At 47.7% G+C, this 16,684-nt stretch overlaps 1 protein-coding gene across 4 annotated transcripts in view; it reads left to right on the top strand.

Moving 5' to 3' along the window:
• Positions 1-16,684, top strand: part of hipk2 (homeodomain interacting protein kinase 2) — a 219,832-nt gene that overhangs the window by 165,035 nt on the left and 38,113 nt on the right. For all 4 annotated transcript variants that reach the window (XM_067999916.1, XM_067999915.1, XM_067999914.1 and 1 more), the window contains exons 4-7: positions 3,836-3,955; positions 6,561-6,647; positions 9,754-9,938; positions 13,592-13,754. In XM_067999916.1, coding sequence (XP_067856017.1) covers positions 3,836-3,955; positions 6,561-6,647; positions 9,754-9,938; positions 13,592-13,754 — 555 coding nt within the window. The remainder of the gene's footprint in view (positions 1-3,835; positions 3,956-6,560; positions 6,648-9,753; positions 9,939-13,591; positions 13,755-16,684) is intronic.

Here is a 16,684-nt window from a genome sequence, read left to right as displayed (position 1 = left end):
GAGGGCGGGGAGACGGTGGGGTGGGCGGGGAGACGGTAGGGTGGGCGGGGAGACGGTATGCTGGAAGGGCGGGGAGACGGTAGGGAGGGCGGGGAGACGGTAGGGTGGGCGGGGAGACGGTAGGGAGGGCGGGGAGACGGTATGCTGGAAGGGCGGGGAGACGGTAGGGTGGGCGGGGAGACGGTAGGGTGGGCGGGGAGACGGTAGGGTGGGCGGGGAGACGGTGGGGTGGGCGGGGAGACGGTATGCTGGAAGGGCAAGATCACAAGAGAGGAATTTGGAATTTGCCCATTTCATTCTGCGCTTTTCCAACAATTGATCAAAAGTGTAATTTCCCCGGCCCCTCACCACCCTTCAAAATGGTAATTTGCTGCTCAGAATTATTCTCGGCAAACAAAAACACAGGGCTTGATTTATTTTTAAAAATAGCCTTTTGATTTTTCTTAAGTTTCCTTTAGCCAAAGAAGCCAGTTTCACGGATAAATTCCCAGCTCCCTGAGAAGGGATCAAACCTACATTTGCATTGGTAATGTAATCAAAGATCCGCGAAGCCCCAGGCACTGTGTGGGAAATAAAAGCACATTAATTATTGCGTTGTGTGTGTTTTGTCCCCTGAGGAAGGCTGACCAGCGGGATTGGTGATTGAATACTGACGTATTGACGCTGGGACTCGGTGAAAGCAGCCCTCGAGCGGAGACTCCTGACCTCGGCGTCCACCTCGCACCATTTTTCTTTTTTGTTGTTGCTGCTCCTGGGACCCAGGAGGAGTCCCGCCCCCCCCTCCCCCCCCTCCCCCCCCCCCCCCCGTTTCTGTTCATGGGCGTCAGAAGTATAATGGAGCTCAGCATCAACACCATAACCACCCCCACCTCGCTGTGCCCTACCGATCGATATAAAAGGGTCTTGCTGCCCAATTTTGCGCCAGGCAACTGGGAACTTAAGTAAGCGGCTGTGACAGTCAACAAACAGTGTTACTTCACTGTGCGTGACCGTCAGGGGAGGGAGTTATCCCGACAGCACTTGAAAAAGCATTGATAAATCAGCAAAAAAAGAAAAGGTCGACAGTCCCTTGGCAATATTTTGTGTGTATGATTTTTGTTCTCCAGTTTCAGATTTCTCCCCTTGCTTCTTAGAGGCATTGACTCTTGGTCAGGTCACCAGGGACACTGGTTGCTGTCTGGACCCCCCCTCCCGTCCTGCCTGTGTGAGTCCAGTGTTGACAGCCTATTTGACCACGGAGAGCATCGCAGGCAAGCCAGCTCATGTCATGCATTTCCCAATGGACGGTGATCAGGATTGGAACTGATCCTAACCCAGGAGAACTAAGGGCCATTGTAGCATCACTATCCCACCCCAGCCTGGCCGAGACCAGCTACCTCAGCACGGACTAGTGATTGAACCTGAGCACCCCTGACCCCAAAGCCATCCTCACCTGACGCCCACACACAGCAAGGGGTCACCAGGTGGCGATGAGAAGCAGGAACCCTGGTTGATTTTCCCCTCCCTAGGCCCAGGAGTGCTGATGTAAATTTTGGCACCCTGACTGAGATCAGCTAACCACGCACAGGCTGGGGATTGACCTGGGGCCTTGCTTGTCTGGGTCACCTACTCACCTGCCTTAACCAGCGCAACCCTCGGAGAGCTTGGTTTCCTCATCATTTTTCTTCTCGCCTCTTCTCCAAACCCTTGCCAGAGTGCAGTTCCAACGCTGATGGTGAATAGCACAAGCAGCTGTCCATCGTTTGTGAGCCTAGACAGTCAGTGGTGCCTAGCTATTCACCTATGGAGGGCAATCCTGTCCTCATCTGAACCATGCCTCTGAGTCAGAAGGTCGTGGGTTCAAGTCCCACTCCTGAGGCTTGAGCACATAATCTAGGCTGACACTTCAGTGCAGTACTGAGGGAGTGCTACACTGTCTGAGGCCCCGTCTGCACTCAGGTGGACGTAAAAGATCCCATAGTACTATTTCGAAGAATGGACAATAAATGCTGGCCTTGCCAGCAACTCCCACATCCCGAGAATGAATGGAAAAAAAAGCTTTTTGACCCCAATATTGTAAGCATTTGTTGTATTTTTTTTAAAGTCTGGTTCACCTTGTCCTTCGCCCATCAGCACCCAGCTCCCATCAGCTCTGTGCCAGTGCCAGTGCCAGTGCCAGTGCCAGTGCCAATCATCCCAAAGGTCTCGCTGAGGTAACAGAAGTGGTGGTGCTTTACTAAGAGGCCACAAATCCTTAAGTTCTTCTAACTTGCAGCCTCACTGTAAATGTGGAAGGAAACATTGCCCTGCAGTTTACTGTACACATCTGCTTCTAGGTTGAACAAGGCCGACTTATTTAAGGTAAGCTTAGTATTGATTTCTTCAATTCTTGGAGGAGTTGAAAACCCAGCTTCGTGTGTAGAAATCATATTTCAGCCGAACTCAACAGCTTGTTACAGTGATTAAGTGATTTGATTGCTCGACAGTTTGCTTGAGGGAGGAGGCAAACCACTCAATTCAACCACAAATAATGCTACGTGATTTGTTCAGACATGTGTCCAGTTGGCGACTCTTTGAATTTAACAGATAATTATTTAAATAATTGCTTGTTTCCAAGGAGAGTATTTATCAGCTTGCACTTTTTCAAATCATTGAGTTCGATCTGGGGCCTTCGAAGGGAGGTTATCGAATTGGTAGCTCTGAAGAGAATAAGATAAGGATGACAACTTTCAGTGTTGGTGAGGAAAGAAACAACTACATGAATAAAATAATTATAGTTGCAGTTTTAGTATTAGAATTTTGAACCATTTCTCATTTCCAACCTTATAAGGAGCTAGCTTAGTGTAACAACAATCTGTAAGTATGTGATTGGTGGGTAAATGGAGTTCTGGCTCTTTACCTCCTCAAGAGGTACAGATCAACCAAGATCTAATTGAATGGTGGAGCAGGCTGGAGGAGTTGAATGGCCTGCTCCAGTTCCTATTCTCATATTTTCCTATTATTTGCTTGCTCTATTGCTCTTTAATTAATTTGTTTGGCAGTTGAAGCCTCCAATAAGTTCTGGTGTCGTAGTGTGGTCCGCTTTTTAAAGACCAAAGTGGAGGCACAGAGTAAAAGCCATAACCAAGCATTCGAGAAAAAAGGGGTTCTCTCTTGGTTACTCTGGGCCTCACCATATATTACCCAAATATCGGGGCAAGTGAAAATGCTCTTGAGGAGGTAAAGAGCTAGAGCTCATCAACGAGAGTCCTCTGAGATACAACCTGTCAAAATATCTATTGTAAAAATGGTGAAAGAAAGCCAAAGACACAACACAAAGTTTGGGAGAGACTTGAGTTCCCCATCTCACCTACTGAATAAATATAATGTGGAACGGAGACACACAGACCAGCAGGTCCCAAGGTCTACATCGAGTTAGCCAGACTGAACCAGGGCAGCACTTGGAGCCATTATATTAGGACTTAGTGCCCCATGGATGGGGAGAAGAAATATTAAGTTGGTGTCCTGTTCCTGATCACTATCCAGTGATCCCTGATGGGAAGTGCTCGTGAGTGGACGTTGAGTAAAGACGGGATTGGGTGTGGGCGTGATGCCCCCATTCATCCCACTGAAGTGGTCAAATCCGTCCCCTCAATGATCAAGTGCCCTGCCAAACTTCACCGGGCTGAAATATGTAGAATGACCACTTGGGCATTGTACCAAGAGAGCAGTATCCCAACAAACATCACGCCTTTCAGAGAGGAGGGTACAAAGTTGAGGCGAGAACTGTTTGTGAGGATTTTATGGTAGATACACATGAGGGGGTGTATCATACTGGATGTCCGTCTCACTGCTTTCTTTTCTCTTTCTCTCTCAGATCCGTTACATTTCACAAACACAAGGGTTGCCGGCGGAGTATTTGTTAAGCGCAGGGACAAAGACAACTCGGTTCTTCAACAGAGATCCAGATTCATCGTATCCACTGTGGAGGCTTAAGGTGACATGCTGTGTTTCACTTTGATAGAGGGAGAGGAGGACCGATGTGTGTGGGGTTTTTTTGTTGATTTTATTTCCGTTTATGATCACTATTTCACTTCTTTCCCCTCAACTGCATCTCGCTGTATCGTGTACTCTACCGGGAGAGGGGGCAGCTCGGCCTGCCTCGCTTAGGCCTCTTCCAGCGTTGGGCGGTCCCTCCCCAGCTGGTTACGCAGCACAACCAGCATCAGGGTGAGTCCCTCGCTCTGTCCCTCCCTCCCTCCCGGTGTGTAATCGCCTGCCCTCCTCTCAGTTCTGGTGGCAATGCTGAGATAAGAGACTCACTGTATGAATTGTGGTCCAAGGTCACACATTGGCACTGGGTGAAACCAGTGCACTTTTCGTGGAGTACGCATCACAACTGATCTTGTCAAGCCTAAAGTGGACGGTGGGACTGACTGGGCTGATTCACAGAGGGAATCTATAGTGAGATCTGTTGACTGTCTTTATCCACCCCCCCTCCCTCTTCCCCCTTCTGACACCAGCCTTCAAGTTACCATCTCACGCTGGAAGAGGCCTAAGCGAGGCAGGCCGAGCTGCCCCCTCTCCCGGTAGAGTGCACGATACAGCGAGATGCAGTTGAGGGGAAAGAAGTGAAATAGTGATCATTCTTCTGCACCAATCTCTCTTCCTTCCCCCCCCTCCCCATCCCCCCTCCTCCCCTCCTGAAAGCACTGACTCCCGCTAGGCTATGGTTCCATAGGTGCCAATTGGCCCCGGGCACCTTGCCAAAGTGGTAGTTTTTGTATGAGCTAGATGGTGAGTGTTGCCTGGGCTATTTGACTGTGAGGGTGGTATTGTATACAACGCCTAATCTCTCTTCACCCAGTGTCCATATGCATGCACTCCCCAGCCAGTTCCACTGGATTGTGATCAGGAGCAATCACTATTCCCACCCCCCATCCCTCCCATCCCCAGATCAGAGCCACTGAGGCCTATTGTAGCACCACAACTTGCTCAGGCTAAGATTAGCTTGCTCAGCCCAGATCAGGAATCGAACCTGGGACCTTCTGATCTGTGCAGATCAGGACCTGGCCACATTTACTCACTGTGGAGTCCTTGGAATGATGCATAGCTTCCAAGTTTGTGGAGGATTGAACTCTATTACATGTGCACTTGGTCTGTTTTGGGTACGTTTCACTCTGGGTAACCTTGGCCCATTTCAGATTGGTGGGTGAAACTGTTCTGGTATAGGACGCACAGCTTTGGTAAGACTGTCCACTAGTTTCATTTCCAGGTCGGTACATGCTTACATCATGCCATAGAGGTGGAATCTCCAGACGAACAACTGGCCAGGGTATAAAACACTGACATCAAATTTTACTCCAGAAAAGATCGAGTTGAGATGGGAAGGCTTGGGCTGGTTGTCTGTAAGTCTGATGTTACTTGTAGACCATTTGGCCTTGGGTGTCAGTCTCACCTTTGAGCCAAGGGTCATGGGTTCAAGCCCCACTCGAGAGAGACTTGAGCACATAGTCCAGGCTGATAATTTAAAGGGGCGCTGCACCGACGGAGGTGCCGTCTTTTGGATGAGACGTTAAACCGAGGCCCCCGTCTACCTTCTCAAGTGGATGTAAATGATCCCATGGCATTAGTTCTTCCCGGTATCCTGGCCAATATTCAGTCCTCAATCAACACCACAGTGACTACACTTCAGAAGTATTTCATTGGCTGTGAAGCACTTTGGGGCATCCTGAGGATGTGAAAGGTGCTATAGAAATGCAAGTTCTTTCTTTGTTTCTTTCTTTGAATTTTGCTCAGCTCTCCAGTCGAGTCGATCACTTATTTGGAATGCGACCGAATTTTTGGTTTAGAAAATGTGATTTACAGTACTGAACCTCACTCTTAAATTCAGCAAAGTGCGATTAAACAGGTCTGCGATCCATCTCCATCTTTTTGATGGTATAAATCTCATTCTTCCACTTGCCGTGATGCTGTACAGGGACAGGCTGTCCTCCCAGGCCAGGAAATACATTATTCTGCTTTAGAATTACAGGAAAGGATGAAAATAAAATTCAGCTGTCCCAATAATATTTTATTTGACAGCTGGCCCGTCCCAGCACTTAAACAAACATGCATTGCTTTGGGGCCTCGTGTCTAAGAGAACCTTCTAGCACAACAGCATGTGTTGGCTGTTCTGGGAGATTCCTTGGTTGCTTTTAAAGGGCCTAGTCCAGACCCTCGGGCGAGCAAGAATTAAACAGGGGCAGGGGCTGATGGAGAAAGGGGGACAATTCACATGACGCGCTCAACGACGTGAGCCCCTCGTGTGGCGGCCACTTTCTTCGCAACTGAGCAAGTCCCGAGATTGAAGGGCAGGCTGCAGCTGTTAAATGGCAGGAGCGAGGCCAGGCCGGTCTTACAAATGCAGAGCGAAGGCAAAAAGGGAGCTCGGTGGGTATGGCCAGAGCTGTCGGCCATCAGCTGTACTCCTGAGGAGCCACCTTGTGCCAAAAGCAGAACTATGGTTAAAGGCACCAAGCTGGGCTCATGGGAGCCACACTGCCTCAGTGCTTCTGTACTGCATTAAACGCCACATTAAAAACATATTGTTAACATTACAGACACCGGAAGATCACGAGGCAGAGATGGGGATCAAGTCGAAGGAGGCAAGAAAGTACATTTTTAACTGTTTGGATGATATGGCACAGGTACGATTGTCTTTCTTGGGCAGTTTGCTCTCCCTCCTTTTCTATCCTTGCTGGGCTACATCCTACGGGCACCAGCTGCCATCTGGTACCTTTCCAAGGGGCCCTGATGGTGAGTGCCAGCAGAGTATTTGAACACAGTGGGGAATATCATAGCTAAACTGTCCTCATCCAACTTCCACAGGCACGCCCGCACGCACATACATAAACACACATATACATAAACACACATATACATAAACACGCACATACATAAACACACATATACTTAAACACACATATACATACAAACAGACACACACACACACATTCATACAGTCACACACATACACACATCACACACACATACATGCACAGTCACACACACAGAGACACATGCACACAAATATACATGTACACATAAATGCACACACAGTCTCACACACACATTGTACACTTCTAGAACAACCCTGACCAACCTTTTCCCCCTCGTCTCTCAAACCCAGAGGCACTGAGCTAAATTCTAGTGATACCTCAGCACAGACTGAATCGGTGACCTGCGTGATCTGTATGGTCCAGTGCTCAAGCTCAATGAGGCAAGAGGAGCCATATGCATGATTATTAACTACAACCCGTCTTTTCTCCCTGGACTAAAAATACTAACTTGTTGGAAAGACTGAAGGCATTTGGATTTCTAGAACACTCTCTCTTATATTTCTGTACTCTGTGCTGAGAAGGCGTGGGTCTGGTTTGTCAGTTTTTATCAAATTCTTCGATGCAAGTCTCTGTTGGAGTGCATTGTGTTAAATTGTGTTGGTATCTGCAGTGAGACCAATGACAGGCTTTTCATGTTGTGTGTTGAAGAAAACATCTTGTGTAGGCGGCTTAGTGCTTTGAAGCACCAACACGCCAGTCTGTGAAGTGCAGGGGCCCCACCCCCAGCTGAGTTCCCAATCTCAGCCTTATCAGTGGGAGGAGAGGGCTGAGCGAGGTTCCACACATGGAGGGAGGGACTCACATTGAACCAGTCCGTTTGTGTGTGTGTTGGTACGTGTGACTGTGTGTATGTGTGTATGGAGTGTGTGTCTGTGTGTGTGTATGTATTTATGTGTGTGTCTGTGTGTTTATGTATATGTTAGTATGTGTGTGTGTGTTATGTATATGACTGTGTGTGTGTCTGTGTTTTTAAGTATATGTTAGTTATGTATGTGTGTGTGTTATGTATATGTCTGTGTGTGTGTCTGTGTTTTTAAGTATATGTTAGTATGTATGAGTGTGTGTGTGTTATGTATATGTCTGTGTGTGTGTCTGTGTTTTTAAGTATATGTTAGTATGTATGTGTGTGTGTGTGTTATGTATATGTCTGTGTGTGTGTCTGTGTTTTTAAGTATATGTTAGTATGTATGTGTGTGTGTGTTTATGTATATGTCTGTGTGTGACTACTTGACTCTGAGATGAGCTGCCGATCACATACCCGCTCCATCACCAAGACTGCCTACTTCCACCTCCGTAACATCGCCCGTCTCCGACCCTGCCTCAGCTCACCTGCTGCTGAAACCCTCATTCGTGCCTTTGTTACCACTAGACTTGACTATTCCAATGCTCTCCTGGCTGGCCTCCCATCTTCCAGCCTCCATAAACTTGAGCTCATCCAAAATTCTGCTGCCCGTATCCTAACTCGCACCAAGTCCCGTTCACCCATCACCCCTGTGCTCGCTGACCTACATTGGCTCCCGGTCCGGGAACGCCTCGATTTTAAAATTCTTACCCTTGTTTTCAAATCCCTCCATGACCTCGCCCCTCCCTATCTCTGTAACCTCCTCCAGCCCTACAACCCTCCGAGATCTCTGCGCTCCTCCAATTTTTGCCTCTTGCACATCCCCGATTTTAATCGCTCCACCGATGGCGGCCGTGCCAAAATCTCTCCCCCTCTCTACCGCTCTCCCCTCCTTTAAGATGCTCCTTAAAATCTAACTCTTTGACCAAGCTTTTTGTTACATGTCTTAACATCTCCTTATGTGGCTTGGTGTCAAATTTTGTTTGAAAACGCTCCTTGAAGTGCCTTGCGATGTTAAAGGCACTATATCAATGCAAGTTGTTGTTGTTCAGACACTCCAGGCCCGATCTTTCCCCAGCTACTGTTATTAAAATGTTCGGCTGTGTTTGTTTTTTAAATTGTTAAAAGTCGCTGTATTCCCTAATTTGCCGCCCTCCCTTTCCCCAAAGGCTACAGGGCCTTCAGAATCTCCTCCAGTACCTTGCACAACAGGCCAATAAGTGAGCCCAGGCTGTGATTGTCAGCATGCCGTTGGAGCAAAACTGCCCTCACCTGACGCGCATGTGTGTGAGCACTTTCCAGTAGGAGTCATTGAATAGTGATCAGGAGCAGGAGCTGTGGTGCATTTATTTGTGTGTGTGTGTCTATATTATATATATGGACAGCAAAATGTATATAGAAATAGAATTACATAGAATTTACAGCACAAAAACAGGCCATTCGGCCCAACTGACCTATGCCAGCATTTATGCTCCACACCAGCCTCCTCCCACCCCTCTTCACCTCACTGAATCAGTATAACCTTCTATTTCTTTCTCCCTCATGTATTTATCTAGCTCTCCCTTAAATGCATCCATGTTATTCGCCTCAACTGTAGATAAATAAATAGATATAGATAGATAGACAGAGTTAGATATGGATCTATACCGATATGGATATATAGATATAGATATTGATATATAGAAAGATTAATATAGATAGATATGTATAAATATATATAAATCTATATATATATCTGGCAACACCCACTGCCTAGCTGCAGATATGAGGATGAAGATTGGGTACCTGGAGTCCTGCAAGAGTTTGAGCACTGTGGAGAACACTGGGAGAAAAAAGCTTGTGCAGAAAGCCAGCCTCTCCCTTTCTCCCTCTTGTGCATACCACAGACTTAGCATGCTCGTTGCAAAGCTGCAAGGGTCCCCTTCCAATGCCGTGCCGTGCCTTGCACACGGGACTGCGCCGGGGAATGTGAGCTGAGGGAGCACATCCGCTGCGATTGTTGCCACTCCAGGCTTGTATCGTTCGACCGTGGAAAAGACAACTTCCCACCTAACGCCAGCCTTTCCCTTGCAGGTGAACATGACCACGGATTTGGAGGGAAGTGAGATGTTGGCAGAGAAGGCAGACAGGCGGGAGTTTATCGATCTGTTAAAGAAGATGTTGACCATTGATGCAGACAAGAGAATTACTCCGATCGAGACGCTGAGCAATCCCTTTGTAACGATGAACCACCTACTGGATTTTCCTCATAGCACACAGTACGATCCCTCCTTCTTTGTCAGGTTTCCCGAATCTCCCCACATCCTGCAAAGTGACAAGTGTTTGAAGGAAGTCAGTCTGTAGAGTCACTTATACCCTCCAAGTTTTGAATTTTCTCTGCACTATTTATATAGGGTGTACTGGGAGACTCGGAGAGTTTGCAATGCTGTAATCTAATCGTGTAGTTCAAATGGAATCTAAAATGGTAACAGAAATGGCACAAGTCAGGAGTGTGATGGAATACTCTCCAGTTGCCTGGATGAGTGCAGCTCCAACAACACTCAGGAAGCTCGACACCATCCAGGACAAAGCAGCCCGCTTGATTGGCACCCCATCCACCACCTTAAACGTCCACTCCTTCCACCACTGGCGCACCATGTCTGCGGTGTGTCCTACCTTCTCAAGGGCAACTAGGGATGGACAATAAATGTTGGCCTTATTAACGACGCCCATTTCCCCAGAATGAATTTTTTAAAAAAAGAACCCGCAGCAGTTTGGGAACATCAGCTTAACCCCTGAGAATAGATCACAGTCTTACAGTCAATCCTGCCCGTTTGTCAATTTGTGATTGCTGGGAGTAGAACACTTGGTGTCAGCATTAAGCATTCCCAAAGAAGGTTGTGATGACGAAAAAGGATGGAAGATAGGCGTGATGCTGGAGGATTGGAGGACTGCTAACGTTGGAGCATTGTTTAAAAAGGGAGAAAAGGATGGACCGAGTAATTATAGGCCAATCAGTCTAACCTCAGTGGTGGGCAAATTATTGGAATCTATTCTCAGGGACATTATAAACCATCAGAAAGGCGCGGATTGATCAAGGACAGTCAACATGGATTTGTTAAGGGAAGGTAGTGTCTGACTAACTTGATTTAATATTTTAAGGAGGTAACAAGGATGGTCGATGAGGGTAGTGTGTTTGATGTAGTCTACATGGATTTTAGCAAGGCTTTTGACAAGTTCTCACATGGCAGACTGGTCAAAAAAGTAAAAACCCATGGGATCCAAGGGAAAGTGGAAAATTGGATCCAAAATTGGCTCAGTGGCAGGAAGCAAAAGGTAATGCTCGACGGGTGTTTTTGTGACTGGAAGGCTGTTTCCAGTGGGGTTCCACTGGGCTCAGTACTAGGACCCTTGCTTTTTGTGGTATATATTAATGATTTAGACTTAAATGTAGAGGGCATAATTAAGAAGTTTGCAGATGATATAAATATTGGCCATGTGGTTGATAGTGAGGAGGAAAGTTGTAGACTGCAGGAAGATATCAATGGACTGGTCACGTGGGCAGAAAAGTGACAAATTGAATTCAATCCAGAAAAGTTGAGGTAATGCATTTGCGGAGAGCAAACAAGGCAAGGGAATACACAATAAATAAGAGGATACTGAGAAGTGTAGAGGAAGTGACGGACCTTGGAGTCCATGTCCACAGATCCCTGAAGGTAGCAGGACAGGTAGATAAGGAGGTTAAGAAGGCATTCGGGATACTTTCCTTTATTAGCCGAGGTATAGAATATAAGAGCAGGGATGTTACGCTAGAACTGTATAAAAGACTAGTTAGGCCACAGCTTGAGTACTGTGTACAGTTCTGGTCACCACATTACAGGAAGGATGTGATTGCACTAAGGGGGTACAGAGGAGATTTACGAGGATGTTGCCAGGGCTGGAGAATTTTAGCTCTGAGGAAAGATTGGATAGTCTGGGATTGTTTTCTTTGGAACAGAGGAGGCTGAGTGTGATTTAATTTGAGGTGTATAAAATTATGAGGGGCCTAGATAGAGTGGATAGGAAGGACCTATTTCCCTTAGCAGAGAGGTCAATAACCAGGGGGCATAGATTTAAAGTAATTGGTAGAAGGATTAGAGGGGAGCTGAGGAAAAACTTTTTCACCCAGAGGGTGGTGGGGGTCTGGAACTCATTGCCTGAAAGGGTGATAGAGGCAGAAACCCTCAACTCATTTAAAAAGTACTTGGATATGCACTTGAAGTGCCGTACCCTACAAGGCTATGGACCAAGTGCTGGAAAGTGGGATTAGGCTGGGTAGCTCTTTTTCGACCAGCACAGACATGATGGGCCGAATGGCCTCCTTCTGTGTTGTAAATTTTTCCATGTTTTCTATGTTTCTATAGAGCTCTAAGAATTTTTGCCACCAAGTAAAGTACTAAGTGTTGCTGGTGCCCAAGATCGTTCTTAATGGTTAACTGCTGATGTGGGGCAGAAGAAAGACTCTAGTTTGTGGGGACAGCAGGTGTTATAGAACTTAACAACTTGTGATGCATTGCAAGGCAGTCATTACCCTCGTTGCAGCCTGGCTGTGACTTGCAAGTTGGACTGACTTGAAGAGAAGAGCCAGGAGGTTGATCGGTAGCAAGGGTGAACTGACTAATAGGAAAGACTGGAGAACTCTTCAACATTGACAGGAAGTATGAAACATACAAACAATGATGGACAAGAAAAGACCCTCTGGTCTACCCACAATTGTGATACCTTGTGCATCACAATATATAAACACTCTCCACCCCACCCGAAACCATGTGGTCTCCTGGGAGAGCCTAAATGCAGGCCAGTTTGAGGGGGAGAAATCTGGAAAATTCCTCTCCAAACCCCAATTGAAAGTAGTCCAGGAGATCAGTCTGGCCCTATAATCTTATACAGTACCTACCTTTTGTACGAGGTGATAGGGAGATCTTATGGAAGTTTATAAGATGGTACGTGATACAAAAAAGGTCAATCTGGAACACAACATCAAATTAAACCATGACCATAGAACAAGGGGGCACAGGTTCAAAACGGCAGAAGATAAATTAAGGACTTACATGAGGAAACCTTGGTCCAAAAGTGTTATCAGAATGGACTCTGGGTAGGGTAGTGGAGGCAAAACCCCGGAATAATTTAGGAAAGAGCTGGAAATTGTGATGGAAAGACTGTCGGATCCTTCTGGATGGGTGAGCTAGGATGGGCCTTCCTCATCTTGTCTGTCTTGTCATCTTGTGATGGCATCAACGTTTCTGGTGCAGCTTCACAGTGGCCATTAGATTATCCTTATCTGCTGCTCCATCAAAAGCTGGGTAATACCTGATGTGTAGTTGTGGAGCTTTAATGCTGGCTGGAATCTGTCACTGGCCCAAGAGAGAGGGAAAAAATGAGTCAGGACATTTGAGACAGGCTGAAGAGAAACTGCAAACACTGAATTATTGAACCTTGTACTCAGTTTCCATGCGGTTCTGGTTTCTATCCGGTTCATGATGCTGACTGGCTTTGGTAACACCAGGGCTGTGATTCATTGCGCACCCAGTCCCTGGTTTGAGCGGAGGACTAGTTTGGTATCTTCACTTGCAGAGTTCCATTGGAGGCCTGCCCCACTGCACTCTACATACAGTCTCGATGAGGAAAGGGTTTGCAGTGAAGGGACTGGAGGAGGGCGAAGGGTACGGATGTGACTGAGAAAGAGGCAGGAGCTGAGTTGAGAAGCACAGCATGCTATTGAAAAGTTGCTTTCCACTTCTGTTGAAGACAGTTAGGCAGCATTGTTGAGTTCCAAGTACTTTTTGAGCACGTACCAACTATACGTCTGTGGGACGATTCATGGCGAGTGAAATCTAAGCGCCCGTAGTTTTCCTCTTCTCAATACTGATTGGTCTCCTCAACTTTTTTTCAGCGTCAAGTCCTGCTTTCAGAACATGGAGATTTGCAAGCGAAGAGTCAATGTGTATGACACGGTGAACCAGAGTAAGACGCCTTTCATCACACACGTGGCTCCAAGCACATCGAGCAACCTGACGATGACCTTCAGCAACCAGCTCAGCACAGTGCACAACCAGGTATGTCCAGAGCAACTGACCTAAACCGGGTCAGCACAGTGCACAACCAGGTATGTCCAGAGCGACTGACTTAAACCGGGTCAGCACAGTGCACAACCAGGTATGTCCAGAGCGACTGACTTAAACCGGGTCAGCACAGTGCACAACCAGGTATGTCCAGGGCGACTGACCTAAACCGGGTCAGCACAGTGCACAACCAGGTATGTCCAGAGCGACTGATCTAAACCGGGTCAGCACAGTGCACAACCAGGTATGTCCAGAGCGACTGATCGAAACCAGCTCAGCACAGTGCACAACCAGGTATGTCCAGAGCGACTGACCCAATCCGGGTCAGCACAGTGCACAACCAGGTATGTCCGGAGCGACTGATCTAAACCGGGTCAACACAGTGCACAACCAGGTATGTCCAGAATGAGTGATCTAAACCGGGTCAGCACAGTGCACAACCAGGTATGTCCAGAGTGAGTGATTTAAACTGGTTCAGCACAGTGCACAACCAGGTATGTCCAGGGCGACTGACCTAAACCGGGTCAGCACAGTGCACAACCAGGTATGTCCAGAGCGAGTGATTTAAACTGGTTCAGCACAGTGCACAACCAGGTATGTCCAGGGCGAGTGATTTAAACTGGTTCAGCACAGTGCACAACCAGGTATGTCCAGAGCGAGTGATTTAAACTGGTTCAGCACAGTGCACAACCAGGTATGTCCAGAGCGAGTGATTTAAACTGGTTCAGCACAGTGCACAACCAGGTATGTCCAGGGCGAGTGATTTAAACTGGTTCAGCACAGTGCACAACCAGGTATGTCCAGAGCGAGTGATTTAAACTGGTTCAGCACAGTGCACAACCAGGTATGTCCAGGGCGAGTGATTTAAACTGGTTCAGCACAGTGCACAACCAGGTATGTCCAGAGCGAATGATTTAAACTGGTTCAGCATGGGTAGATGAACGCTGAGGGGCTGAAAACCACTAATTTGTGAGGTCAGTGGGAGGGTATCTGATTACCACGGGACAAGTGGATGCAGGCACCACATTGGGCACTTCTCCAGTAAGGAGGATTGTGGGGCTCTTGTGGAAGCCGGAATGCCTCACCGCACTGGGCGTCCCGGCCTCCACCGGTACACCAGGTCCTGTGTGAACCCGAGCTGCTGGAACCCCACCTCCTCCAATGTAGGGAACCCCATCCCGTAGCTCTGTCTCCTTGCTGCTATTTGCTTCCCAAGGGGTGGACAGAGGTTCCAAGGCAACCAGGAAACTCTCGGAAAGGGCAGAGACCCCACCCAACTGGGTCTTCACTGCTTTCTTGGTCTCTGCTGGGCTTACCGTGGGAAAGCACTGGAAATCCCCCCCCCCCACTCCAAGGAATTTCATAGGATTAGGAGTAGGTCATTCAGCCCCTCGAGCCTGTTCCGTCATTCAATTAGATCATGGCTGATCTGTACCTCAACTCCATTTACCCACCTTTGTTCCATATCCCTTGATATCCTCGCCTAACAATAATCTATCGATCTCAATCTCGAAAATTTCAATTGTCCCAGCATCCACAGCCTTTTGGGGGAGTGAGTTCCAAAATAACATTTTGGGATACAGTATAGGAGTAATTTGAGACATGACATGTGGCAAGTGTAACATGCTTGTGAGGAAAAAAGTGACTTTGGACCTATGGGGGTTAAGTTGGTTAACCCCGGAACCCGGGCGCAAGCATCACGGTCGCGATTAGCCCGCGCCCGGTGGTCCGACGCAGGCAGCACGTTAGATTTGTGCTGCCTCCTCATTTACCTGATAGCAGCGCAGCATCGAGGCCAAGCTGCAATGTTCTCTCCAGCTTCGGCACTCCTCACCAGCAGGGGGGCCCAAATCTCGCTGAGTTCCTCGCACTTCTTAAAGGCAGCCTGCAACTCTTAAAGGCAGCCTCCACCTCTTAAAGGCAGCCTGCACCATATATATAAGTGCAAAATATAAGATATGGGTCCGCACGGAGTCTGAACGGAGATCAGACATCTAATGTGTAAAACACAGATGCAGGTCCCGTCCTATGTTTACAAACTGATGAGTTATGTTAAAACATTGAATAAAGGTTGCGCACTACTAAGTGCCACATCCTCCAATCTGCACACCAGACCTCACCAATCTGCCGATCTGAGTTTGTACCAGGCCTGCGAGACAGCGTGCACCAGTCTTGTGCACTAGAGGCCTTGGTGCAAGAGGTGGACAGAAGGATATCTGCAGGGACGCAAGAGGCCCTCCAGACATCTGCTCAAGAGGCAATAGGAAGCAGTAGGGGTAGAAGTCAGTGCCAGGCACAGAGCACCACGAACATGGATGCAGTGCAGGAAGAAGTTCAATGCTTTGATACGAGTGGTCAAGGTGAGTGAGGTCAACTGTCAAGTGGCATCTCCTACCAACTGCACCACACACCCCCTCACATACCAATAAACTCTTTCCATCAGTACTCAACTCTTCCAATCAGATGGTTCCTCTCACCCTCACACATTATCACTGTTTCAAGCCGCCCACCCACACTGGCAGCTATTTAACCATGACAGGCACATCACCCAGACACATGTCCCGCTTTCTCACAGGAGAAGGTGGCGCATATCAGGAGACAGCAAGTGGCCGTGGCATTTAGCCCCTCGAGCCTGTTCTGCCATTCGTTGAGATCATGGTGGACCTGTGACCTAACCCCATAAACCCACCTTAGCCCCATATCCCTTAATACCCTTGGTTAACTAAAATCTATCAATCTCAGACTTAAAATTAACAATTGAGCTAGCCTCAACTACCATTTGCAGAAGAGTGTTCCAAACTTCTCCCACCCTTTGCGTGTAGAAGCATTTCCTAACTTCACTCCTGCAAGTCCTGGCTCTAAATGTTAGGCCATGTCCCCTCGTCCTAGTATTCAAGTCTAGGAGACCTCCAAATACAGGTACA

This window comes from Heptranchias perlo, chromosome 18, assembly GCF_035084215.1.
Source record: "Heptranchias perlo isolate sHepPer1 chromosome 18, sHepPer1.hap1, whole genome shotgun sequence".
NCBI classification, from domain to species: domain Eukaryota; kingdom Metazoa; phylum Chordata; class Chondrichthyes; order Hexanchiformes; family Hexanchidae; genus Heptranchias; species Heptranchias perlo.
This window is presented reverse-complemented; position numbering and strand designations above follow the sequence as displayed.